At 40.5% G+C, this 26,498-nt stretch overlaps 1 protein-coding gene across 1 annotated transcript in view; it reads right to left on the bottom strand.

Annotated features, from left to right (window-relative positions):
• The window catches only part of epha5 (EPH receptor A5), a 74,563-nt gene that overhangs the window by 32,323 nt on the left and 15,742 nt on the right, over positions 1-26,498 (bottom strand). The window contains exons 3-5 of the mRNA XM_086097552.1: positions 24,241-24,955; positions 6,385-6,540; positions 5,917-6,255 (exon numbers count right to left, since the gene is read on the bottom strand). Of these exons, the coding sequence (XP_085953678.1) occupies positions 5,917-6,255; positions 6,385-6,540; positions 24,241-24,955 (1,210 nt within the window). The remainder of the gene's footprint in view (positions 1-5,916; positions 6,256-6,384; positions 6,541-24,240; positions 24,956-26,498) is intronic.

Genomic DNA, 26,498 nt, shown 5'->3' with positions numbered 1-26,498 from the left:
AAAAATACGTAGGAAAATGTGAACTTTTTTTAGTTATGTGTGAATTTTTTGATTTATTGAAAATCTTTCCCACGGTGAATTGAATGAGTTGAATGTTTATTGTTGAATGTACCCATTGGGAATGAATGGGGAATTTTTGGTTGAACAATTTCGAATTTTTGAAAAGCTGCAGATTTTTGAAATGTGAAGAATGGAAGCACTTTTGGTGTGAATTATTGGAGCATGTTGAATTTGGAATGGTGAGAATTGGTTGACAAATGTGGGAGGAGTAGCACCTCAAAAAAGTGTGAGGGATAAAATAGTGGACATAAAAAGTTGGAGTAACATATACGTTTAACGGGAATGTATGCCTGGATAGAGAAACTTGTGATGCATCCTCTGCGAGAAACATCCGTATTACAAATTTAAAAGCATGCATACGTATCTCTATGCATGCTTTAAATAGCCTCCAGTTGAGAGTGGATTTGCAATCATTTCAATTTTAAAACAAGTTTTGAGGTAATTTATTCTCGAGTTAAGTGATCTGGCTTGCGTGAGTTTGCATCCGTCATTGAGCCATCCTGTTGTAACCTGAACTGTTAGCCCATCTCACAAAGGGGCAGTTGGAGAATCTACGACAAGAGGCTTTTAACCAGGCAAAATGCTCCTTCTGGCAACGTCTACACTGTGTGTGTGTGTGTGTGTGTGTGTGTGTGTGTGTGTGTGCGCGTGCGACACAAAACAACGTTTAGGTTTCAATAGTCTCAGCAGAACTCTACAGGGAATAAATCATCGCTACAAACACAGTAACTGTATCCTGAGTAGGTGTTTCACAAAAGTCCTATCTGGAACATCTTAAAAGCCTGAAACCAAAAACCGACACACATGCGCACGCTCTGTTTTTAAATACTGTAAAGGCTTGGCTGTCATGATGACAGAGTGGCTTTATTTTGTCCTGCAGGTTAACTGATAATGCAGCAAACGTACATTTAAATCTTCCAAAAATACAAAAACAACATTTAGAAGTAAATACTGTACATATAGTTGACGTGGGAATTTAGAATTATAATTCTCTCTGACCCTCTGCATCTTGGTCACCACCTCTTCCAGCACCTTCACCCGGGTATGCACACAAAACCCATCAGATATTCCAATATCTTATTCAGTATTTTCATTAATCCCTACACAGTACATAGACAATAAAGCGGATTCTGATTCAAAGCTACATTCAAGGAACCTCACGTTTTAGAGAGACCGCTGGAGCGGCAAGGGGACAGGGTGATTGTTTTGACAAACGTGTGGGAGATATTTGAAAGTGCGTCGATAGGCTCCCCCAAAAAACACTTTTCTTTTAACAACAGATGCAATCACACTTCTCGTATATGTTGCTACTGAGCTCAAACTTTTTGGTAATTCACAAAAGCACACATGAACAAACATGTTGCCGATTTCCGCAACAATTTGTAATATTTAACTTAATCTTAAATTGCAAGCCAACTTGTCAAGTTGAAGTACCTCCGCCTTACAGCATTATCACAGTGCTGAAAATAAAATAGAGAACCACTTTCACTTTGCAGCTTCAAAAAAAAAAAAAAAATACAGACACTCGAATATCTAACTATGGTTTATAAGTACACTGAGACAAATATCATCATTGTCAGTAGAACGAAAGTGTGAGAAAAATAGATAACCTTTCAGAGAAGCTGATTTCATCTTGTTTTCTTGAAACTTAACGTGCTCTATTTCATACCAATATTTTGTTTTATAGCATCTGCAATGCAACTCTCCCAGACAAACAAGATACCAGAGCACCTCTATTCGCTAAGCTATTCATAAAAGCAATGAAAAGATAAGTGTTAAGAATGAGGAAGGCCAGAATGGAATGTACACAGTAAGTTCATTTTCAATTAAGAAGTACATCAAGATGTCAAATGAAAAAGAACGGCAAGTTGCATTCACTTGAAGTACTCCATGAAGTACCCCAATGTCGTGTCTGTTCTTTATAATGGCTCATATATAAATGTTGTTTTTCTATAAATGATATATGAAAGTCAGGCGAGTAAGCCTTGATAACATAAGTAACTCTAAAGCGAACACCTGCTAAAAAGTCCACATCCGTTCAAATTCACGTTCGTAGCAAGAACGTTCTCGCGTACGCTCTTACGAAGACCGTTCTCGCCAGAGCTGGGCAAAGCAGTCGTTACATCGGCCCGTCTTTGGCGGATGCCCACCGTTTGCCGAGTGCTTACGCATTTTCAGTGAGTGCTTTTTATTGACACGAAGTCTCAAAAGAATACACGGACAGAGCACCGACAAAAGCAGATGTATGTCCGTCGGTCCGGGTCAGTACAGACGGTCCTTCTGAGTTCGTGTATTTGTTACGAGGCTTCGCATCATAAAGCACTGGCCGAATATGTGGAAGTACGCACTAAAAGGTGGCATCCGTCGATGACTGTTTTTTCCCAGCTCTGGTTCTCATGTACGAGGAAGGATGTTCTCGCATACATTCATAGGAAGAACTTTCTCACGTACGCTCTTAGGAAGAATTTCTTGCGAGAGCTGGGGAAAACCGTCGTTACATCGGCCCGTCATTGACGGATGCCCACCTTTTGGCCAGTGCTTCCGCATTTTTGGTGAATGCTTTATGACCGCGAAGTCTCTTAAAAAATACACGGACTGAGTACCGACATAATCAGGTGTACCGTCCGTCGATCCGGGTTCAGTACAGACGGTCCTTCTGAGTCCGTGTATTTTTACGAGGCTTTTCTGGCCGAATATGCAGAAACACTTGCTGAAAGGTGGCATCCGTCAATGACAGGCCGATGTTTTTGCCCAGCTCTGGATCTTGCGTACATTTTCACAAAGAACAATTTCGTGTATATTTTCTTAGTAAGAACGTTCTCTGTGGCCATTGTGTCTAAAACGACTTATGCCAAGAACAATTCATATTTTGTTGTATTATATACGCATACATCAAATTTGAATAAATCGAAATCAGCAATTGGAGTCCGTGTAGCTCAATCAGTGAAGACTTCTCTGGGGATTTCAGGATTGAGTAGGGATCTGCATGTTTTCAAATTTTCTCGATCAATTATGGAGAAGTAATGGAGTACTGTAAATGCATTCGGATGACATGAAAGCGGTGCAAAGTATAGCAAGACATCAAGCGTGCTTGTTCAAGTTTCCCTAATCTACATGCCGCTTCCGTGCTTTGGCCCGTCGCCTCTCCTGAGTCCCACCTGCCCTTCACCACCGGTAGCCTCTTCTGCACAAGTACCGGCACTTTATTATTCAGCAGTGCTTTACAGGGACACTGCGAAACCGCCTATTTATCTGACCCCTTATCAAGTATGACACTTCCCACACTTCACACTGCAGGTCTGCTCTTCTTCTGCCTGTCAGCTCTTCGAATGGCCTTCTCTCTGACATTTCTTGGCGGCTCACACATATGCGTGACACAGATCCTCGCAGAGTTGATCGCAGTCATCGTTGAGCGATTACAGGCAAGTGGTTCTTGTAGGTGCAGCTATGAACAAAATGGGCTCAGCATTTTTTTAAGGCGCATCAGAAAATAGGGATTGAAACAATGCCGCTCGGCTCGGCGGCGGAAACGTTCGTTACAGTGGAGAAAGCCCAAGTGGAATGATGGCTGTTGTGAGACAACATCTGGTAAAGGTGGCAGCTGCTTTCAGCTCTGGTAAATAACAACGCTGTCAGCCTTAATCAAGCAACTGAACACACCAATCAGGAAATTAACACTATTGAACTGCTGTGAGTACATTTTTGTGTCCTTTGGGGGTATACTAATACCTTTTCTCGTTGACTATACACAACCGGCTGTCACTAAATAACAGTATACCTTTTGAGTAATCTTGTCCATCTGCTGTACGCAGTAACGGAATTACCGCTGTGTTTTGTGTTTCTGTGTGTGATTTAGTAACTTTTAATAATTTAACAGAATGGACGACAAATTCTACACGTCTTGGTAAAAGGGAGCATATAACTTCATAGTGAAACTAAGAGTTACTTAACCCAAATGGATTATCAGGTTATGATATCTATCTAAGTCTTTGTGGCGTGACAGCTAGCTTGACTTCATATTCATATTTAGTCGCTAATTAAGGACGCTAAGAAGCCGCTATTTAATTATGACGTCATTGTATGATACAGCAAAAATCTTCGGCGTTAGCGGCTAGTTGCTAGCAGCATGTGCTCGACAAGTTACTTTTAAAGTAGTCCGACGGCTGTGGCTTTGCTATTTTTCTTTCTTCTTTTTTTTCAATGATGTGGACATAGGCTACTTTGTCATTTGCGCTCCACGTTTAAAGGAAGACGAGGTGCCCTTAAATTGTACTTTGAGGTTATCCTGCCTTATATTGCACTTGAAGTTATGTTCGTGAAATGGACATATTTTACATTTTGAGTTTTTTTAATAGGCATAAGTGTTTTATGAAAAGATTAAATTCAATTAAAACGATGATTTTTTTGGATTTTTTTGCTGATCCGATCTGTGACTCAAATCCATGTTCCGATCCGAACTGTGAGTTCTTTGATCCGTTGCACCCACTAGCCACGATACTCAGCAGATCTTACTCACCAGTTGTTACTTGTCTTCAACACATGAAGTAAATGGAAAAAGTGTCATTTAACCAGTGTTAATTGCACCCATTGCCAGGGAGCGGAAAACTTGCCTGTCATATGTAATCTAACGCAATCCCTAATCTCCAATTGGCTAACTCTAATCCCGCTACAACTCCGCTGAACTCAAAGCGAGCTCTGCGGTCTTGTGTAATCCACTCAGACTGCTGACAGTCACAGTGACAGCAGGGTTAGAGGTCTGTCGCTTCTCTTGACTGTCAGACAACCATCTGTCTCTTCCTTCCCTTGACCGAGTGACCGTCTCTGTCATCCACACTCGTCCGCTGCTATTACAACTTCCTCCTATTCCACAACAGCGTGCAAACCATCTGTCAATAAACTGGATCACGAAGCGTCTTTAAAAGTCTTCTTTGGCAATTTACCCCCTTAAATGGAAGCATTGCAGAGAACGCAGACATTTTATTCTGCTCGTTCCATCATCCCGTGAGCTTGCCATTTCATTACCAGCAAATAAATCTAAACTAAGCAAGCACAATTTGCTTGTTAACAAAAAAAAAAAAAAAGGGCTTACCAAGCAGATGCTAAATTCCATTTGAAGAAAAGCCAAGAAAGCTCTTCAAATTTAAAATTAGGATGAGGTCCATTGTCTCAATTTATTATCCTTTATGATCTCCTATGGCATTGTTGTTGCAAACATTAAGATATTGTCAAAAATCGATGCAAAATGTAGCAAAAACGTCAGCATGTAAACGTGCATGTCGTCAGCACAATGACCATCCCGCTCCCATACACGGCCTTTTTGTACACAGATAGTAATAAATATGGAGCTGTGTTTGTAAGAGTTGTGGTCGTTTTCTTTCAAATATAAAAATGAAGCAACTTCCACCAAGACTCAAGGCGTGAGAAAAAGTAAACACGGTAACAGACTTGCTTAGTTATACAGTGATAACATGATCATCTGGTGTTTGCAAAATACTCATACCAGGAGTTCAAAACAGTCCCAGTGGATACGCAGAGATTCAAAAGGACTTTGTGAACTAGACTAAGTTCAATGTTTGTCCACTTGAAAATGAATGGGGAAAAGATGATATTTAACGTTAAATTGTGCAAAAACTGCAAGTTATGAAGAATCAGACGTAACAGTGTGAATCAGAAGTATTATGTGGGAGTTGTTACACGGCAAATATGTGTGGAGAATAAAAATCACAATAACATATGCTTCAGCATTCCCGCAACAACTATGGAATTAACTCATTCACTGCCGTTGACGGCTATAGACGTCAAAACGATCGATTTTTTTACTGGGCTGGCAGTGAATGAGTTAAAAGGAGTACATACCAGCCTGATTGGTGGTCACATTGAGTGACACGTACTGCTTGGTGCGGTCTTTGGCCAGCTCTGACACACCATTGATGGCCTCCAGCAGGAAACTGTAGTTGGTGTGCGACTGCAGGTCGGCCACCATCACCGAGGTGTTGGACAGGCCCACCTGACGTGGCAGAAAGCGAACGTTGGGACCGCACTCTTCCACGCCCCTTCCGTCTGGCAAGATTTGTCTGCACAGGACGTTGTAACGGATGTCCTTCCTGCCACCGGACTCCATGGGGACAGACCACTCCAGGAAAACGCTGGTCTCATTGACGTTAGAGATGGCGTTGCGTGGCGCTGACGGTGCCCCTGAGAGTACATGAAACAGCAAGGCCACTTCATTAGGAACATCCACACAATGTAACGAGGTGTATAAAAACTGGCCGTGCAAAGAAAAACATTGTATTTCTAATACTGTAAATAAAAGTTGAATCTCACGTGTGCAGGCCATATTGGGAGGATCAGAGTCAATCTTGTAATATCCTTCTTCACAGCTGCATATAGTTGCTCCAGTGTGCCGAGCCACACTGTGGGGTGGACATTTACTGCAGAGCAGAGACTCCAGCAGCGAGCGGTAAAACCCCACTTTGCAAGCTGAAAGACAGGAAGAGAGAGTGAGCGGATGCCGCGGGGGGTGGTGTTTAAAAGCGGGGTAAAAAAGATGAGATGGTAGCAGCAGATGTACAGTACGGATAGAAAAGGGAGTCATAGAGGTTAAATGAAGTGCGGGAAGAAGAGAAAGCAGGACAGTGCGGTTAGTTGCTTTGACAGGAAAAGAGGTCAAAGTGGCAATCACACTTTCCCAGAGAGTTTTGATGTTACCAGTAGAGCAACAAAGGAGAAATAAAAACATTTGTTACCTTGTTTTTGTTCTATGGTTTTGTCAGTATCCCTCAAGGGGTTACTGTGACCGCCTCATGTATATTCCCCATCTCCATGCATCTTAAAGAAGCACTAAGAAACTTTCCAACCTTAATAAAATATGTTCATAACTCTTCTGATGAAACATCGACTTAAAACTAGTTGAATGGTACCTTTGTCATGGCCTGTATCATTTTTACTAAGCAATTTTGAGGAGGATGGTAGGAAGAAAAAAAAAACTACAAATGTGCGGACTGCTTTATGGTATACGTCAAAAGCTACCCCGGATGAAAGGACGGTCAAGGATCAACATTGGCCCGGGTTTTACTTACTGGAGTGAGCTAAAAAAAAACAAAAAACGATGCATTGCGCTTGTCCTCATAGGAAATGTGGTCTTCCTTTAGACATAGAAACACCGCTTTTGTCCATATGGCGCCGCCATCATCGACGTAAACTGAAAGTTCCTTAGTGTTGCTTTAAGGAAGTGTTCCATTAGTTTTGCTTCAACCCAGGGGCAGCGGATACAATGGAAACAGCAGAGGCCCCAGAATTGAACCCTGTGGAACAACATACGTTCACCATATATTGGATTGAACCCAGGTTAAGAACCACAAAGTATAATTTGGGGACTTTCATTTTTTTCTTTTCAACCATACTTTTAGTTTAGCAAGTGGTTTTGCACACTATATTGATCGTGCTTTGGGCTGCGAGCTGTCAGAATGTGGCTGTCAAACAACTTGAATGCATTATGTACAGACACTGATGGACGATTCAAACGACTGCCGCTGCTGCCGCTCAGCCTGTCAGTCTCCGGCTCACTGATTTGTCACCACCACCACCAGCAGCAGCAAAGCGCTGATTAAGAATTTTGCTCTTACACGTGCTATACACAACAACATCTCAGATGGGCGACATTGCACAACAGAATGCAAGAAACAGATGCAATCTCCCCAACAAAAACACACATTCGGGTGTAAGGGTGGCTTGACACACACAGAATGTTAACACGCAAGAATGCATCAACAACTTCTGTCCCCGCAGCTATCCAGTCACTGACTTATCGCTGCAACATCCTCTCCCCTTGTGTTGCCGCTGCTCCCAGACAGATACAAATAGACACGTGTGATAATGGAGCTTCCACAGGGGAGCCTCGTCCTCTTAAGGCTATGTGCTTGATCGCTCCTTTGTTTCTCTTTTGTGGACCGTTCAGGCCGCAACTGTGATTAATAACTACATTAAGCGTAGATAAAAACCAGAGAGGGAAGGAAGGAAAGAAATTAGGGGAGGATAGAAAAGCGGGACAAAAGAGATGTGGAAGATTTGTGTGTGTCTCAGGCAAGCAGTGAGTCACCTTGATGGAACCTTGGCCAGTTGTCATGGAACGTTAGGCCTGAAAAATTCTTTCTCTGACCTTGCTGTCTGACAGGCAAACCCCCCACACACATACGGACAAACACAAATCCCGTTTGGCATATAAGATGCCACACATAGTCTACCGATGAATGTGAGCTTAAAGTGCCTGTAAAGTGAAAATAAACATGCTTTAAGTGATGCTAAATTTGAATGATTGAAAAAAAAAATTCTAAGACATAAAATGAACCTTCAAGAAAGTAAAAAAATTAGGCTACTTCTCTTCATGCTGAAACTCTGTGCGCATCTCCGCTAAGTGTGCTGAAACCACACACTGCCCAACTATCAATCAAATACCACACATATTTCTTATGTCAGCACATTCCTAGGTGTTTGAACTGACAAAATATCTCCACTTTAAGCCTCGCGTAACTGTAATAATCTCACTGGGACATTGCGGGACTAATCTACAACACAATGAGAGGTGCTAGCCACAAGCTAGCTTGCAAGCTAACCCGGGCTCCTCTTTGCTAGCAGACGAGCCGCGAGCTGATCGTCTTGCTTAGTATTGCGTCTGTGTGCGCGTTTACGTTAGAGACAAACGTTAATCGATAATTAAACATGGCTGTACACATCATTCAGCCTGTAGCTAACACTATGACAGATATTTGAGCACATACTTAGCTAGCGCTAGTCATATAGCCATATAGTATACGGTACGTTTCAACATATTAAAGTAACTTAGAAAATACTTTGTAATTTAAGTAACAATGAGCTCGATGTTTTCGATTTTGCTTTTTTGTTTGTTTTTATGACAGCACGGTGGGGTAGTGGTGAGCACGCCTGCCTTACCGTTCTGAGGTTTGAATTGTTGGTTAGGCTGTTTGGTAGGCTAATTGAAGGCTACATTCTTCATAGGTGGGAATGGCCGTTTGTTTATTTAAGTGCCCTGTAATTGGATTGGCTCGCAGCCCAGTGTATACCTCACCTCTTGCCCAAAGTCAGCTGGGATGAGCTGCAGTTAACCCGTGCCCCTACCGTGGGTGAGCTGTATAGAAAACAGATGGGCATTGTTTTTACTAATTAGTCATTTAATTTATTTTTAGAGGCTTGTCTGGAATTGAATGTATATTAACCATGCCATTCGGTTTTGTGCTGGAAGTGAAATCAAAGAGTAGCCTGCTAAACTAGCAAATTGAGAGAGAAACACAGACATTATGGTGATCAAAGTTATTTTATTTGTGTTATTTTAGATTAGACATTATTTTTCTTAACATTTAAGTGATAATGGGCAGTTTCCCCTCCCACTAAAATCACATTCATAAAAAATAAAGAGTTTACGGCATTCTCAGTGAAGGAGGAAGTAGCATTCTAAGAAAACTCTTTTGTTAACGGTTAACAACCTTGCCGGTGGTCACCACTGTCTACGCTCGACTGAGGACCGGGAGTTTCGGTCCAAACCATTGAGCTGCTAAACTGCTTTCTGAGACTTTATGAATGCCACAATAAAGTTCCATTTCATTCTGTGTGCATAACCTAGTTTGTGGGAGAGACAATTGGACACCTGATCTGTTCTTTTATAAACACCCACAGACCAAACCAGACTACCACGCCCCCCCATGTACACACACCAAAATTTATCACCACCATCATCTCCGGTAGCTCCCCTTGACTTCAACCTCAAACTCCCCCACACACAGATGACAAAGAATGGAGTAACTGTTCATTTGTAGTGCAAACCAAACAAGGACATGGACCTTCGGCTCCAAAACAATCCAATCAATATATATATATATATAAATATATAAATAAAATCGGAAATTTGTCTATACATGCCTCAAGTATTTGGTAGTAGTAGTTTGAGGGTTTAAGGTAATAATGTCAGTTATATAAGTACTCCATTGGAAATGTATATCCAGCAATGTTACAAAAAAAGAGACACAAAAGCGGTAAAAAAAAGAAAAGAAAACACACACAACCTGCACGCTGCTTTAATGAAAGTCAGAAGGCCAAATCTCATAGGAACCAACATTATTGATGTTGAGGTATTAATTACGTGTTGCTCATTTCCATTTATGTTAAATTCATCACACATGCGCGACATGAAAAGTGAACACCGATCATGAGTGGAAATTAACTACAAGCAGGATTTGTCAAACGTGGCCTGACGTACGCCGACGACGTCGTGCATGGTGTTGGACTACTATGACATAATCATTTATCATGATATCATGATTTTACATGCTTAATCCAATGTTCAGATCTGTAGGATCCACTTGCTCCTTGTCATCAATTCCAACACACACATAATGACGTGTTTTCTGTGGCGATACTATTTATGGTCATGGCTGGTTGACTGAAACGCATGCCGCGCGTGTGTGTGCCCTTGGCCAAGCTGTCTTTTTGATGCCACGCAAGCTTTTAATGCACAGAACAAAGGCTAATAGGTAATTAATATGCAATACACGCTAATGCGCCATTTGTGTGTGGCTAATACGTAATTAATATGCATCACACAATCCCAGGCAATTAAGCATCCGGCGGTGTCCCACGATGGCTCTTAATGAGCATCCTCTTCACTTGAAGACGTCACTTAAAATATGTTGATTCATACTGCAAGATCTGTATTTATTTATTTTTTTTAGATGGGACTAGGAGGTGTTTCTAATATTTTGTTGGGATTATTTGGCAACATATGAAGGGCAAAAACGTCTAGATTTTTTTTTTATTCTCACGGTTGTATTTGAACTTGGATTGTGGACATATTGACGCCAAAGTAAACTTGGACACAAATTTGGTTAGGTTGAGCCCTGATACAACACTAGTGCGTTTCCAGATAGGATTGTGGACCAATAAACCACATTAGGAAACAAAAGTAAATATCCTCTTCCTGTATTTGTCCCGCAGCGAGATACTAAGCAACACAAACAAAGAATACATGAACATATTTCAATGTTTGTGTGTGTGCGTATGGGCATGTATCAGGATTCCATAGCTGTGTGTATTGTTGTTCATCCACTGCTTGTGTACAAACCCCAGCCTATGTGCCAGTGTGCGTTCGTATTTGTGAATACGATTGTGTGAACACAAACAATGCCAGATGATAATGCAGCAATATACAAATCGAGTCAATAGGGCTTTCCTGTCATGCAAGACAATGGTCCTCTCTGTCATAAAACAATCAGTCCACAAGCACAAAACTAAAAAGGCCAAGCAAAAAGGTCACAATAGCTTCTGAACCTGAACCAATTTGGTGGACCAATGAAGAAGATTGGACATTAGCAATACGTCACCACCATAAATAAGTAACTGCTGGCTGGCTAAATACCAAGACAAAATACATCTAACAAATATGGATAACATTGGATTAAATATTTACGCAAACTAGCTAACTAGTTAGCTAGTTATGTGTGTAGCTAGGCAGCTAGGTAGGAGGTAACTAGCTAGCTAAAATAAATTCGGCCTCGAGACATTAAATGATACTCAGAAGTTTACTCAAAGATGCCATACATGGCATCATAATTATTTATTTAACTTATGCCTATTCTGGGTAGAAAATAAAGCAAAAAACATAAACTAGTCTTACTTGACCAATGTATAAATAATGACATAACGTTCTAAACCCAACTTTATTTGCTCCCGCGGTCCTCTTTTCTTTTCTAACTCCTTCAAACCCAAAACGTATAAATATGTTTTTTAATACTTTGTTCTGCACTTCCTATGTTTTTTTTTACGCTAGAGCACACAGAAGGCTTTGATACAGCTTCTGACATGAACAGGTCGCTGAATGCAATGATAATTATTACAAAAAGCGGCCAGCAGGTGGCAGGAGAGTATAAGAGATTCCCCCCCCCACCACTATTTTCAACAGGTTTGTGAATAATGATGAAACTTAGCTATGTTCTCATGCTGCAAAATTGAAACAGACACAAATATAAAATTTTCTTGGTGAAGAGACTCTATTCTTTCTTTTAGTTGGTTCCATGTTTTTTTTATAGCAATAGAACAGAATATTCTGTGGACCTTAAAAAAATCAGTCAAAATCCAGTAAAACATCTGGGAGCGAAGGGGGTTGCTTCAGTGAAAGTAGCTGGTCGTGAATGAGTTAAAGGGGTTTGGGGGTGTGATTCGAACCCGCACCACGACCACAACTCTGGTTTGTGAGCACACTGAGCTAAAATTCTGGGCTTCGGACACAGCTTATGACCTTATTTGAGAGCTTAGGAAGTGAGGTACATAAAAAAATGGCGTACGGTATGACAAAAAAAAAAAAAAATCCTCTCACAATCGACTTGTGAGCAGTCGGCCTCATATTTGCCCTGAAATGAAAATCGGACATTTTTATGAATTTATAAACCCCCACCCCCAGACAGGATGTAAAAAAGTGGGCAAGACATTTGGTCACCCTAGCAAGCTAGTTAGCTAGATAACTGGCTAGCTAGTTAGGGGGGGGGGGGTGATAAAAATGGCACCAACTGCAAGGCAGAAATGAGGTGAACTCGGGTCAGGACCTCATTGGTATCACAATACTCTCGAGAAATCCTCTCACAGATAAACAAAACATGCGAACATTGTCACCTCAGCACCTCACATGTGGACCGTTCACAATAAACAATCTGCATACAAAGCACACGTGTGTCTGTGTGCGCTCGGCGTGTGCAGCTGCACACGTACAGCTGGAACTCATTAACTCCATGCGCGCCGTCGCCGATATATTAACGCACGCCGACTCAGGACACAAAGAGATAATGAGGAAGCTGTTATGGATGTATTTTTTCCCTCCAAAACAAATGTGATATGAGGAGGCTATTGTAAAGCAAAACAACTAAAGTGCTAGTGAAAAGGCGCACGTGAGGTGACGTTTTACAACAAAACAGCTGCCAACGTATTAAAAAATGATGAAGATCATCATCGGGCCAGAATGTCAGTCCAGTTTGTAGAACAATTTGATGAATAGTAGAATCGTTGAGTGCATTATGAATGCATTAGCAAACTCAGCAGCGCACCGGCGTTGGCCAAGCCTGAACAATCACAATTTGGATGAGTGCCAAATTGAAAACTTTCATAGATACACACCTGCTGCCTAAATGATGTCATTAAAATTCATGCATGAGTCAGAGAAATTAAGCAAACAATTTCCTCCTGTAATGTTGAGAAAATTGAAAAATAAAGGCTTACAATTGGATCAGCTATTTTATTTCGAACCACACTTAAATTCAATAGATTAGTCTCAGTTCAACCAAGTTCAGGTGTCCAAACTATGGCCCGGGGGCCATTTGTGGCCCACAGCCCATTTTTAAGCGGCCCACGTCATGAACTAAAAATGACTTTTGCTGCTAATACCTTTTGTTTTATATTGATGTAGAGCGTTTCTAAAGATGCAAAGACACGAGTTGTTTGTTTGTTTTTCAACAAAAATAGTAACAACATTTCTCTTTATAACACAGTGGTGAATAAAGATGACTCTTGTTAACAAAAGTGGAAAAATTGTTAAAACTAATAGAAATAGTTCAAATTAATTTTTGACGTCAATAGCCGTCAATGGCAGTGAACGAGCTAAATCAGGCGGGCTCAAACCGACCCAATTTGTAGGTTGGTGACTGCATGGCCTCACGTGTGCAGTAAAACGTGTGCGTGCGTGTGTGCGGATGCTAGCAGCGGGGAGGGGTAAACTAGAGGATGCCCTGGTGGGGAAGTTGGTTTACCCAACAAGCACTCAGGAAGCACTTTAGTTGTCATGACAGCATCGCCATGTTTAGATGATGGGGTGATAAGGGGGGAGGGAAGATGGAGGAGGAGAGCGACTGAGAGACTCACAAAACGGGAGCATGCATTGAAAGCAGCCTGTCGGTTTCCAATGGAGCAGGATCTAAAGTGATGAACGGCAGCTCTTTTTTGCAGCAAATTGACTCAATTCATACTTGAGGAGATGATGGAAAAGGCTTCCATCCGCCCCTTGCAGATTTCTATGCAATCATTCACTGGGCGCCTCTGTTAGTGCCGCCTGATGGGTCGTCCGTTTTTGTTCCAGCTCACTTCTAAGTGTTTTACTCAAAAGGGACATTAGGAAAGGGAAACTGAAGCTTCGGGCAACACGGCGGGGGATCCAGGCATTTTCATAACACAACATATTTATATGAGATAGGAAAAATTATACTGATAAATGGTTTGATAGTACAGGCGGGAAAAGATCATTATGTGGAAAAACTGAGCTCAGTTTTGTTTGTTTAAACCAAAAGGTGGTAAGAAAATGTTGGGAATATTTTTTTTTTTAATAAAAAAAATATTAAAAACATTTTTAATGTGAACAACTTCATACATGAATCTAGTACAAACATGCAGAAACACGATTCACACAAATAAGACACACCGAAGGTGACATTATAAATCGGATTTGCATAAAATTGGGGGATTATATGCCTTGGCTGAGGTCGCTTCTCTCTGAGTGCATTTCTACTTCATCGTTACCAAAAAGGCTACTCTGAACTGAGAATATAATGGATGACAGTAAAAAGGCAATGTATTCATGTTATTTTACTAAAATATATTTAGTATGTAAGTGCAAAGTGATAAGAGACTAACCAAACAAATACAGTTTCAAAGAAAAAAACGTCAATTTACTTTTCTCCAGAATTTACACCACTTCACATGGCAAATTAATAGGAATTGGAATTTTGATCAGGATCGTTGTCAAGCTTCTGGCAAAGCTTGCTGATGAGCTGATCGAGGACCGAACTTGGCCACCCCTGCGCTAGTAGTATGTTGCTCCCTCTAGTGGTAAGGAAAAGAATTACAGAAATAAATGTTCAAAACTTTACAAAGGGTGGTCCAACATCGACTCGCTTCACAGGCATATTACGTTCCCCTTCATCTGACCATTATCGGGGATTTTAAACATAGTAGGACCAAAACATCCCTAATGAAAATTAAACTGCACTAAAAAACTAGCCACCAGAGGGTGCTAGAACTGCACATATGTAAATCCATCGGACTTTTTTTAAACAGATGAACTGCTTTTAACTCATTCACTGCAATTGACGGCTATAGATGTCAAAAATTCATTTAAACTATTTCTATTCGTTTTTTTCCCCACTTTTGTTAACAAGAGTATGAAAACCTAGACATTTTGTTTTATTGTACATTTAGAACAGATATAAAATTTGTGATTAATCGTGAGTTAACCAGTGAAGTCATGCGATTAATTACGATTACAAATTTTAAACGCCCGACGCCCCTAATTTTTTATGTTTTCTTTTTTAAAATATTTTCTTTTTAATAAATAATAAAAAAAAATAACTAGTGAAGTCATGCGATTAATTACACTGATGCCACTCATTTTTAATAATCTTTTCTTCTTTAAAAAAAAAAGATTGCAAAATTAATTAAAAATTACAATTAATTTATTTATTATTATTATTTATAAATTAAAAATTTAACTAAAAGAAATAGTTAAAATAAATGTTTTACGTCTATAGCCGTCAATGCCAGTGAATGAGTTAATACTGTGACATGAGGACGACGATATCGTGGCAGTTTTAATATTGCAATATCACGATATTGCCGTCGTAGTTCCATCCCTACTTTCCACAAAGTTTCGTGGAAATTAATGTTGTGTAATCCTGCAGAAAAACTGAAAAAAAAACATTTTCAAAGGGACTGACATTGAACTTTTTCCAAGTACCACTTTCCACGCCCACTTCCATAAATACAACTTATCATCATTGCCAGGTGTCGGATCCTGCTCGGTGGTGCAGTTGGTAAAGTGCATTGTCCAGTAACCAGGAGGTTGCAGGTTTGAATCCCACCTCCAACTGTACATTGTGAATATATCCATGGCGTAGAACCTGGGTTCAAACCGCGCTTGCATTACATTTTAGTACATTCCATGGTTCGATACTAACTGGCTATCATATCAGGAAATGGATTATAATTTCTCTACAATGATTATATCACACCTTAGACAAATTGCAATTCAAGTTTTCTTCTTTTTTTTTTTGTCAAGTAAAAATGTGTAATTTTCACATAAATTTTTCCTTTAATATACTTCATAAGCACATGCATTCAAATCGTTCATCATTCCCACGCAATTTCTGCAGTAATTGCACTTCGTCAAGTATGAAATGAAGCAGATGCATATGTATATATCTGCGTGTTATGCGAGCGACCGCAACACCCCCCTTGTCGCCACGACGACAACCGCACCATTCCTCGCCGGCAAGGATTGCCAAGAGGGAGACTGAAGAAGGCTTCCTCGAGTTCTGATGCCAGCGACGCGGACAGTTTGGTCTGACAAGATGAAGTTTGACGTATGCCGCGGTGACATTTGACAGGCAGCGCAAACACAGAAGAACATTCAAGGAAAGACCCGCCCTCTTGAGCTTAAGTATCGCAAAGGGGACATCCAGCCTCGCAAATGACACACTTGGATGACATAAATAGAAGCAAGATTCTCCGCGGCACTTTAGCATTCCAGGAATTTCTTTTCATTGATGATACCGAGCGGGCGTCCTCATTTTCATTTGTATTCTTTATCCACTGGCATCCCGTTTCATCTTTCCTGCTTACTCTAACCCACCCCCCCCCCCCCCCCCAACTCCTTTGCGCTCAGTTTCATTGGCCATCGTCTCAACTTCGAGCGTTTTATCTTTCATCAGGCTGACCCGAATCTGAACGCCACGAAGCTGTCAATCACTGGATTGCACTTTTATTTGCAACAACATCTCATACCTTTATTTCCACATTGAGATTAGTCCTTCAAATGTATTTTAGTGTCGCGATTTCTTAACCACAGCTCTTCTTTAAGACCAGTCTTTGCAACGTTACCCTGCAAATTGAGCTTTTCTTTCTACTGGTGATGAAATTCAACCATTAGTATATACAGTGCCGCATAAACTGTCATTGTTTTATCTCTAAAACCATAGAGTCAAATTGTTTTCTCAGCCAATTAGCCACCATTGCAACATTCTTGCGTCCGTTGTAAAACATATTTTACAATGTAGTTTTTGTTCAGCAATAACGGAAGTTTTAAGTATACCATTTGTGGTTACTAATCAATCATTGCTGGTCCTCAGATTCACAGCTGAGATGAAGCCTAATCCAGTTGACTTTTGGTGAGAGGAAGTGCACACCTTGGACTGGTGGCCGGTATTACCGTACATATTATTAATACGTATTATCATATTACCCATATAGTATCGGCTTTGTATGCTTGGAACCCAGACAGACTACACTATGAAAACACTGTGGTCAAAAATAACTCAGTTATGGGTTCAAAAAGGGTCCGATCGCTACTTGAGTCAATTTGTCCCAATTTTTATTTTTGTGTACAAAACAATCAAATTCTTGTGTTGGTTTTTAATGTTTTGTCTTAAAAAAAAATAGCAGTAAGCCTCTTTTTGACACACAATTGGGTTATTGGTTTTGTTTTGTAATTCTGTATTTTTTATTATTTTTTAAGCCAGCCCCTTTTTGACACACAATTGGGTTATTTCCTCTTTTTGTTGTTGTACGAAACAATCCATTTGATTTCGTATTATGTGTTTAAAAAAAGAAACAAGAAAGTTGGATTAAATTGACCCAAGGCAGTTGGCCCTATTTTGACACATAATTGGGTTATTTTTGACCAAGGTCTTTTTTTTTTTTGTACAAAACTATCCAATTTTTTTTTTTTAGCCTAACAATACCTTGGTGATCCACTTTAAACATTTTAAATCATTTAATGAATCAAAATAACCTCTTCTATGATACTACACTCTAAAAACAGTTGAATAAAAAATAACCCAATTAAGAGTCAAAAAGGGACTGACCGCTACTTGAGTCAATGTGTCCCAATTTTTTTATTTCAATTTTTGTGTACAAAACAATCACAATTTTGTGTTGTTTTGTCTGTAAAAAACAAAAACAAAAAACAGCAGCTGATGTTTGCTTGTTGATGTTTGTTGTTGTTTTTAATTTTTGGGGGGTTATTTGTATTATGTGTTAAAAAAAAAAAACTTGGATTAAATTGACCAAAAGCAGTTGGCCGTATTTTGACACATAATTGGGTTATTTTTGACCCAGGTCTTCCCCCCCCCCCCCCCTTTTTTTTTTTTTTTTTTCACAAACAAAGAAAAAAGAACAAAGAGAAAATGTTGGGTCAAATTGTCAAATTGGTTGGTCCACATTGACCCATAATTTGGTTATTTCTGACCCAACTGTTTTTAGAGTGTAAGCACTAAAATTGCACCTATACCCGATTTCCCCAATGGAAAGAGTATAAAGCGTAAAAAGGCGAGATGAGACTGAGTTTCTCTGCAACATAAGTTTCTCCCAAACACATGCTATTGAAGTCCTACTGAAGATTCTCCCCTTTCTCCACCAGCTCCCCAAATTCAATTGAATCATGTTCTTACTCTCATATTACATCCAAAATTCATCGCCTGAGTTTGGTAGCGCGAACTCAATCTCCAAGTTCTACCCACGCCTCCCATACTTCATCTCTCTCTTCATCCATCTGCCCACTTGTGTCCTCAGTTATCCGTCCTCAGTGGCCGTCGCCCCAGAAACAACACTCATCCATCTCTTTGTCTATTTGGCCTCACACCCGGTGGTGAAAAAATCTTCCATTTCTCTTCCATCCACTTGTTTTCCCATCACTTCTCTCATGCTTTTTATCTGTCCGTCCATCTATACACACCCCCTTGTTTGCAGTATAACACCCCCAACCCACCCCCACCCGTTCTTGTCTTGCTCTGTCGGCTCAATGTGCTGACGGTGCCGCTGGCTCGTACCAATTATCCCTGGATAAAGTTACGCCAACATTTATACATTTCACAAAGGAATGTGCAGTATTCTGTCACCTCACACAACTGCAGTGTAACAAACAAGGAAGTATCAAAACGTGCTTCATATGCAAATATATTTACTTTTCCTGGGCCGTAACGTAAAAGAAGACGACTTTACTGTCCTGTGTTAAATAATAGTTTTACAGTCATTGCGTGTAATATAAGTTTTAAAGACCATGTGAAGTGAATTCCAAGGCCACCCTGAACCCGCGGTAATATGCCGAAACGCAAAGCCCAGTGGGAATGCTAACTAGCAGGAAGTCTGCAGTGTATTGTGAACCACAAAATGAATTATGTAAATTAGGGGGGGTCAAAAAGAGTGCGTTAATTTAAAGTTCCTTTAACGCTTCTCTTTTTTTTTTTTTTTTACGCACGATTAATGACTAACCTTGCCAGCAAGATGAGTACATCTCGTACCGCTCCCGCCGATACGTTTGCAGCCGATCTTTTTTCGATCAGATCAAACAGCCGCAGGACGAAACCAATAAGCGCCGATGGCGGCGAAAAAAAAAAAAAAAACTAACAGACGAATGGATGCTGCAATAAATTATGTTCTCGCAGAATTTCTCACCGTTTTCCTGTTGAATTTGAACACCATGAGGAGTTTCGTGCATTTTTATCTGGTAAAGATGTTCATGCCCCCCCCCCCCACCCCATCTGCTGCCTTGATCGGTTAAAACAAAATGTGCATTGTCCAATCAGCTCAAAGTATTGTACAGCAAGCCCCGCCTTTCCCAAACGGGTCTGCCTCGTGAAGTATCAGATTGATAATGTGAAAAACTTCCTCGCGTAAATCACAATTATAAATCTGGCTGGCGAGGTTAATTAATGACTGCCGCTTACTTGGAAAGCCCGTACTGTGGAAATTTTAGTCGCACTGCAGCAGACACAAAATTTAGCAGCAATAAATGTAATAATAATGCATATATTTGTGGAGACTGGGGTCAAGTTGTGTTTTACAATTTTAAAAAATTTGCAGAATTTCACAAGTAACTTCATATTAAAGATTAAATAGCTCTTAATATGAAAAGAAGAATGCACTGAGCTGTCACCAACTTCTTACAAATGCAATTATGCCCTCTAGTGGCAGAAAAATGACTTCAACACAAATCAATATCACACTCGTTTTTTTTTTTACAGTACATCTTTTTAATTGTAACTCAATTTTATAAATTATTAGGAAATTATTTTATCAATGACTAAAAGATGCAGCCATATTTCCATTAGTTTAGCATTTTTTCCACTTTTATGTTAACAAGAGTGAGAAAACTTTTTTTTAAAATATTTTATTGTACATTTAATTGTACATTTTGAAATGGATAAAAAAAAATTGCGATTAATTGTACGTTAGCAATTGAAGCCATGCGATTATTTACGATTTAAAAAAATGATTGCTTGACACCCCTAATGTACCGGTAAATGGTTAACTTTACCTGAAGTAATATACAGTGGCAACTGGAAATGTATTTGGCCAAATTAAAGTGACCAGTCTATCCTGTAAGCATGCTGCATAAACTGAAAATCTCAATTTAGAAGGGGGGGGACCAAATACAGCCAATTCATATCTTTCCAAATATGCATTTCCAAATGTGTGACAACGGCCTGCGTTGCAAGCTTCACTATGTTCCCTGTGAAAACCACTTAACACTGAGCGGGTATACTGTAATTCAAGTGATTGTTTTCCACAAACAGAGACATAATGTAGCGACATAAAGAGGGTCCTGCCGCTTATGCTGTTGGAGTGCTAATGTAGGTGGTTGTATTAAAAAAAGGCAAGAGGGAGGAAGTGAGGAATTGGGAGACAATAAATGATTGACAGTGACATGGAGATAAACTGAGAAAGGCAAATGGAAAAAGAAAAGACACGCGCGCACGAGGGAGATTGGAGGAAGTCAAGTCGAGATAAAAACGAGGCCGTGAAATAGCGGCGTGCGAACGCGGTATGGTAATAAAACGGGAGCAAGACAAAAGGAGGTGCGAACGAGCTGCCCACCGCCGGTTGTGTCCCACGTTTACAAAGACTGCGTTAAATCATGCTCGGCTAGGCAGCGTGCAACATTTTCCCAGATTGTGCTGCCCTCTGACCTGCAACAATTCCCACTCAGCGAGGCGTGCGTGCTTAAAACAGGTGCATGAATAGAATAGGCTGGACGTGGCAATAATGTGCAATTGTATTATTTTCACAGCATCGCCTCTCTTTTTTAACAGCACGAAAGGTCTAAATGAAGTGAATGCAAAACTTTATAGCCGTTGCCGTGGCAACCACCTATTATATAAATTCCTCGCCGTACGTAACTGTGGGGTCACTGGTGAACAATGTTCGGCTTACTACTTTGCATTGGCGTCAGCCAAACTGACTGTATAATATTGTTTATTATTACTATTTGGTCATGTGACACACACAACATTTTCTTAAACACTGTTACTTTTTATATATATTTTTTATTATAGTTTAATAACATGTTAGGTGATAACGAATTTCTTGTATTTTTGAGTTTTTCCACTTGATTAAGCGAACTTAGCAAAATTTAGAGACGCAGCACATTTGCCTCAGTATATCTCAGAAATGAAGTGAAACTACTTTACTACTACTTTTAGAATTTATACGTTCTCAATTATTACCTAAGCTTGAACGTCACACACGTGACTGAAGAATGATTCTTAAACACCGCAAAATAGTATAATTTAAATATACTTGATCTTCATTCAGCCTCCGCCGCCAACATTTTTTTCAGCTTTTTTTTCAAATAAACTCTCTGGAAGTCCTCGCAAGGTTGTTTACAAAAACACGACACAGATATCCAACTCAAATAGAGAAAATATTTTCTTTCTCATTCGAACCTTTCAAAGGCTGGCAGAGTGACAGCCTCGTTTGCACGCAGAAGCGTAAAAACTACTGTAGCTTCATTAATTGTTAGACGAGTCACATTTATTTGTTTTGCTCCATTGCCGACGCCGGCCATGTGTACTGGGGAGCAGTGAGACATCTTTTATGCCGAAATGAATGTTGAACAAGCAGTGATAATTAGCATTTAACACAACTTCTTCTCCCTGAAGCGGAAAACACTAACACGCGTTCAAATGAACAGCACGTAATGTTCAGTAACCTTCAAACGTCCGTGCCCTAAAAAGGCAGCAAAGACACAGGACTCGATTTTTTTTTTAAAGACATGCTCACATTGTATTTTACGTTGACAGCCAAATTTGTTTTGTGGTTTTCATGCCAGAAGGAGAAATTCTCCTTGAGGCTCAGACAAAACGTGGTCTGCACTCGCTGTCAGTTATAAAACACTGATATTTCGCACCGCACCGGCTTTATGAGAAATCGAATTTGCAAGTCTTCTCAAGTAACTCATTTGAGTCCTATGACACCTATTTCCTCAGATGTGGTTTTAAGCTAGTTACGCTACATATTAGCTTGTCGCAATTAATCACAAACTCAAGTGAAGCCGGCAAAGTAATGTATATTTATTGCGACTTTCCGAGAGCGTTTATGCGATGGAAAACTAGACGTGCTAAATGGTCCTTGATAAAACCGCCACACAGCTTGGGGACAATGAAACAACAAAGTGGACCGGCGGGGCACAGGGCGGGGGGGGGGGGGGTTTAGATTGGCTGTCTTGTAATCAGAAGGTCACGAGACTAGCTGAGCTCCACAGCTCATATTGTGTGTCCTTGAGCAACACTGAACCCCCCCAAATGACTAACGACTCAAGTGCACGACGGAGCGGGAACATGTGCGTGAAATACTAGTCTAGGATTGTGATACAGTCAAAAGGTCCCAGTAAGTGTTTGGAAAAGAACAGGCACTTTAAAGTGATTGTATGGAAAGTTTTCTTGGTACTTGGATTCAAGATCAAGCAGATCATCGGGTAGAGATGTAGCCTGAGCTAGCAAAGAATGACTCAAAAGTCTTTGGCGCCGAATTTGTCTTTTTTTTGTTCGTAAGATGTCTGGTTCTGATGAAACTGCTATCCCCGGTTAATTTATAGGTTGGCGTCGTTTACAAATTTGACCTTATATTTCACTTGGCGGTATGACTGTTTCCGCCAAGTGGTTCAGCGCTAGCTAGCTACAGTATGCAAATAGCCATGCAGCATGAGACAGTGCCTAAATAAATTATTCAATTGCAATTAATACAAAAAAGACAAAACTGTACTTTAAGTGTGTAAAGAAATATTCAATTAATTTTTTTGTAAATCTAAAAAAAAAGATGAACAATTCTCTGTTGAGCAATTAGCTATCTAGCTAGCTAGCTCGTTAGCTGTTTTCCCACTGCGACTGGCAACCTAATGAAGGGTAACTGAAGGTTAGCTCAGTTCGAGTCTGATACAAATTAAACCATTTGGTGGAAATGGTATTTGATACACATAAAAAAATATATACAACATAAAAATTCAGCCAAAAACAATTAGAGACAATTTTAAAGAAATACCTATAACTCCCAATACTGTATAGCATTTTTCTTTAAAATTGCATAACATAATGGTAATTTTCTAACCTTCTAATTTCTAGTTTTTGATCGTAAAACGGCCACAAGTGGGCGGCTGATACTGAAATTGGCCACCGTCACGAGTAATTGATACCTTAAAATAAGAGAACGTTACGAACTTGAACGAACCCTGACAGGAAATCAGCATTCGCTAGCATCGCAAACGTTCGTCCCTCAGCAAGTTATGGCTTAAATTTACTCGCCGTATCCAAACATTTTAAACAACAACGTTGAGGAATGTCTCGAACAACACATGCAACGTGACAAAACAAAAAACTCATTTCAGAGGAGGGTGCCCGTTTTGCTGGCGAATGACGAGAAACTAATAAAAATAAAAATAAACGCATGTGGGTTTTCGTCTGAAGTGTTGCTTGTCGTTTGAGAATTGAGTGATTTTTTTTTGTGCTTAAATGGTCAGAACTTGTCCTAAAGATGTACAGAATTAACAACGATAATCGCATATATGCTGCGACAGCGCGCAGACGGTGTTGTTAAAAAGAGCATCAGAGACAACAAGAGAGGACAGCGTGCACATGGGAATGTCAGTTGGACGTCGGAGGTGGGAATGTTTGGCTCCAGGCTTAGCGGAAAGGCCACTGTAAGAGAGCAGCAAAGTGCTTCAAGGCTCAGGGGAAACAAACCCTCCACTAAGCCAAGAAAAAACATGCACTCAGTAAAAAAAAAAAAAACACTCTCGGATAAATAAAGACACCAGATGAACAAAAGCAGGCAACGCGATCACAAGTTAAGCAAAGTTTTTGTGCTCACCTTGACAGGATCCAAGGATTTCTTCAAATCCCGGCTGGCAGACGCACTTCCCGATGGGAACCAGCCATTCGCCCTCAGTGCTGCAATGCATCCTGGGAGGCTCGTATAACGGCAGAGAATTGTTGATGCAGCGACCCACGACCTCCACCAACTGCGAGGCCTCCGAACCCGGGATGGTGTCGGAGAACTCGGCCAGGCTCTTCACAAGAAACGGGCACCGTTTGTAGAAAACCCGCACGGACACGAGAGCGATGCAGGCTCCCAAATCCTGGAAGGCCAAGAAGAAGCCCTTGCGAGTCAAAGGGCCTAAATCGCGGACTTCGGTGTTGAGCTTCATAACCCGATCCCCGAGGTCAAGCTCAGTGAAGCTCTCGTCAGCCGCGATCGTGTCGATTTTGATGTACTGGGATTCTTTCAACGCTCTGTCTTCCTCCTCCGTTATCCCCTCACCGTCCCCCATTTCTCCATCCTCCAATTCCCCGCCGTCCGTTTCATAGTAATACATGTTAAACGTCTCCTTGCACGTTCCGACGCCTCCGGGGAGGCTGTTGCAGTCTCTCAGGGTGAACTTGAGCTCGATGTAAACCCGCTGGGCTCCCTCGGTCAGTATCCAGTTGGTGTGAAGCCAGTTGTTCTGGTTCTGCTCCATGACCCGACACACTTGGTAGGTGTGGATGGGGGCGTAGTCTTCGTCTACTTCCCCGATTTCTTCCCACTGGTGCAGGAATAGAAGAAAAAAACTCAAGTCAGACTCCATGGACGCTCAGGGTGTGAATTGCCTCGTACCCGGCGATTCGATTCGTATCGCGATTCATAGGTCACGATTCGATTCAATACCGATTAATCCCGATACAAATCTATACATTGATTATTGCGATTTTTTTCTTTTACTCAAATTTAGAAAATACTAAGCAGTAAACTTGTACATGTACACTGTAAGATTTGTATGAACATTTATTTATTTATCTGAAAATTCAGGTTGCAGGTTAATAAAATTAATATTAATTCTATAGAATAATAGAACATTCTTTTATGCTTAATGTGTGAATCCTAACCCTATGTAAGATGTAATATGTATGTAATATTCCCATTAAAAAAATTATGATTAAAAATAGATTCGGCCGCATATCGAATCGATTCGAGAATTGCGCGCTGTAATATCGCAATATATTGCCGAATCGATTTTTTCTAACACCCCTAATGGACACAATTTCTCTTCTTCAAAATCAGTGTGTTAAGAACTTTATTGATTATGAGAATGCGGAAGCACAGTTGGTAAAAGTGCATTGTCCACTAACCAGGAGGTCATAATTTCATAATTTATCCCTCAATTTACTTCATAAGCATTCCACATGCATTCAAATCTTAGCATTTAGCTATTAGCATTAGGCATTCCCACGCAATTCCTCCAGAAATTGAACTTAGTCTAGTTTTAAATCATATCAAATCTAACAGGGTTTCTCAGATTACACTTCATCACAAATAGCTTCGACAAAGGCTCCAGACCATTACGGGCCGGTTTGGAAACCATTCATCTGCGTTTTGAGGAAGTTAAATGATTTAACATTATACACAGGTGAAGAGAGTAAGAACCATGAAAATCTAGTCAAAATGAGGCACAGCGAAACCCTTTGCGAGGCTTAACATGGAAAGAGGAAAGTATATAAAAAGCTGTGAGTGGCTCAATGTGGATAGCAAACTAATCCTCATCCCTTCCACCTCATTTCCCCTCAGTCCAAAAGAGTAGAGGGAGTTAGGAGTTTATACATTTACCATAAACGAGGGGCGGCGTTCCTGTCAGCAAATTTTTTTTGAATTTGCATACTTGGAGATGAGCTCATCTGTGAGTCTTGAACAACCAAACCTGCTGAAAAGTTACAGTCTAGTCATCCCTGAGTGTGTGTGTGTGTGTGTGTGGGCGGGTTTATATAACATCATGGGGACCATTTTCTGGGTTTTTTACTATCATTGTGGGGACCAAGTGTCCTTGTGGGGACATTTTGGTGGTCCCCATGAGTCCAAACTTCTTTTTGAGGGTCAAAACTTGGGTTTTAGAGTTTAGGTTTAAATTGGGTTATGGTTGAGGTTAGGGGTAGGCAATCATTTTTGATGGTTGGGGTTTGGGGAAGCGGATAGGAAATGCATTGTGTCAATGAAGATGTCCCCACTAGACATGTAAACCCAACTGTGTGTGTGCGTGTGTGTGTGTGTGGGGGGGGGGGGGTGCGTGCGGGTTTATATGACATCATGGGAACAAT

Source organism: Leptonotus elevatus, chromosome 15, assembly GCF_054856555.1.
Source record: "Leptonotus elevatus isolate MCC_2025b chromosome 15, RoL_Lele_1.0, whole genome shotgun sequence".
NCBI lineage: Eukaryota > Metazoa > Chordata > Actinopteri > Syngnathiformes > Syngnathidae > Leptonotus > Leptonotus elevatus.
Note: the sequence above shows the minus strand (reverse complement) of the source record. Positions and strands in the feature narration are given on the sequence as shown.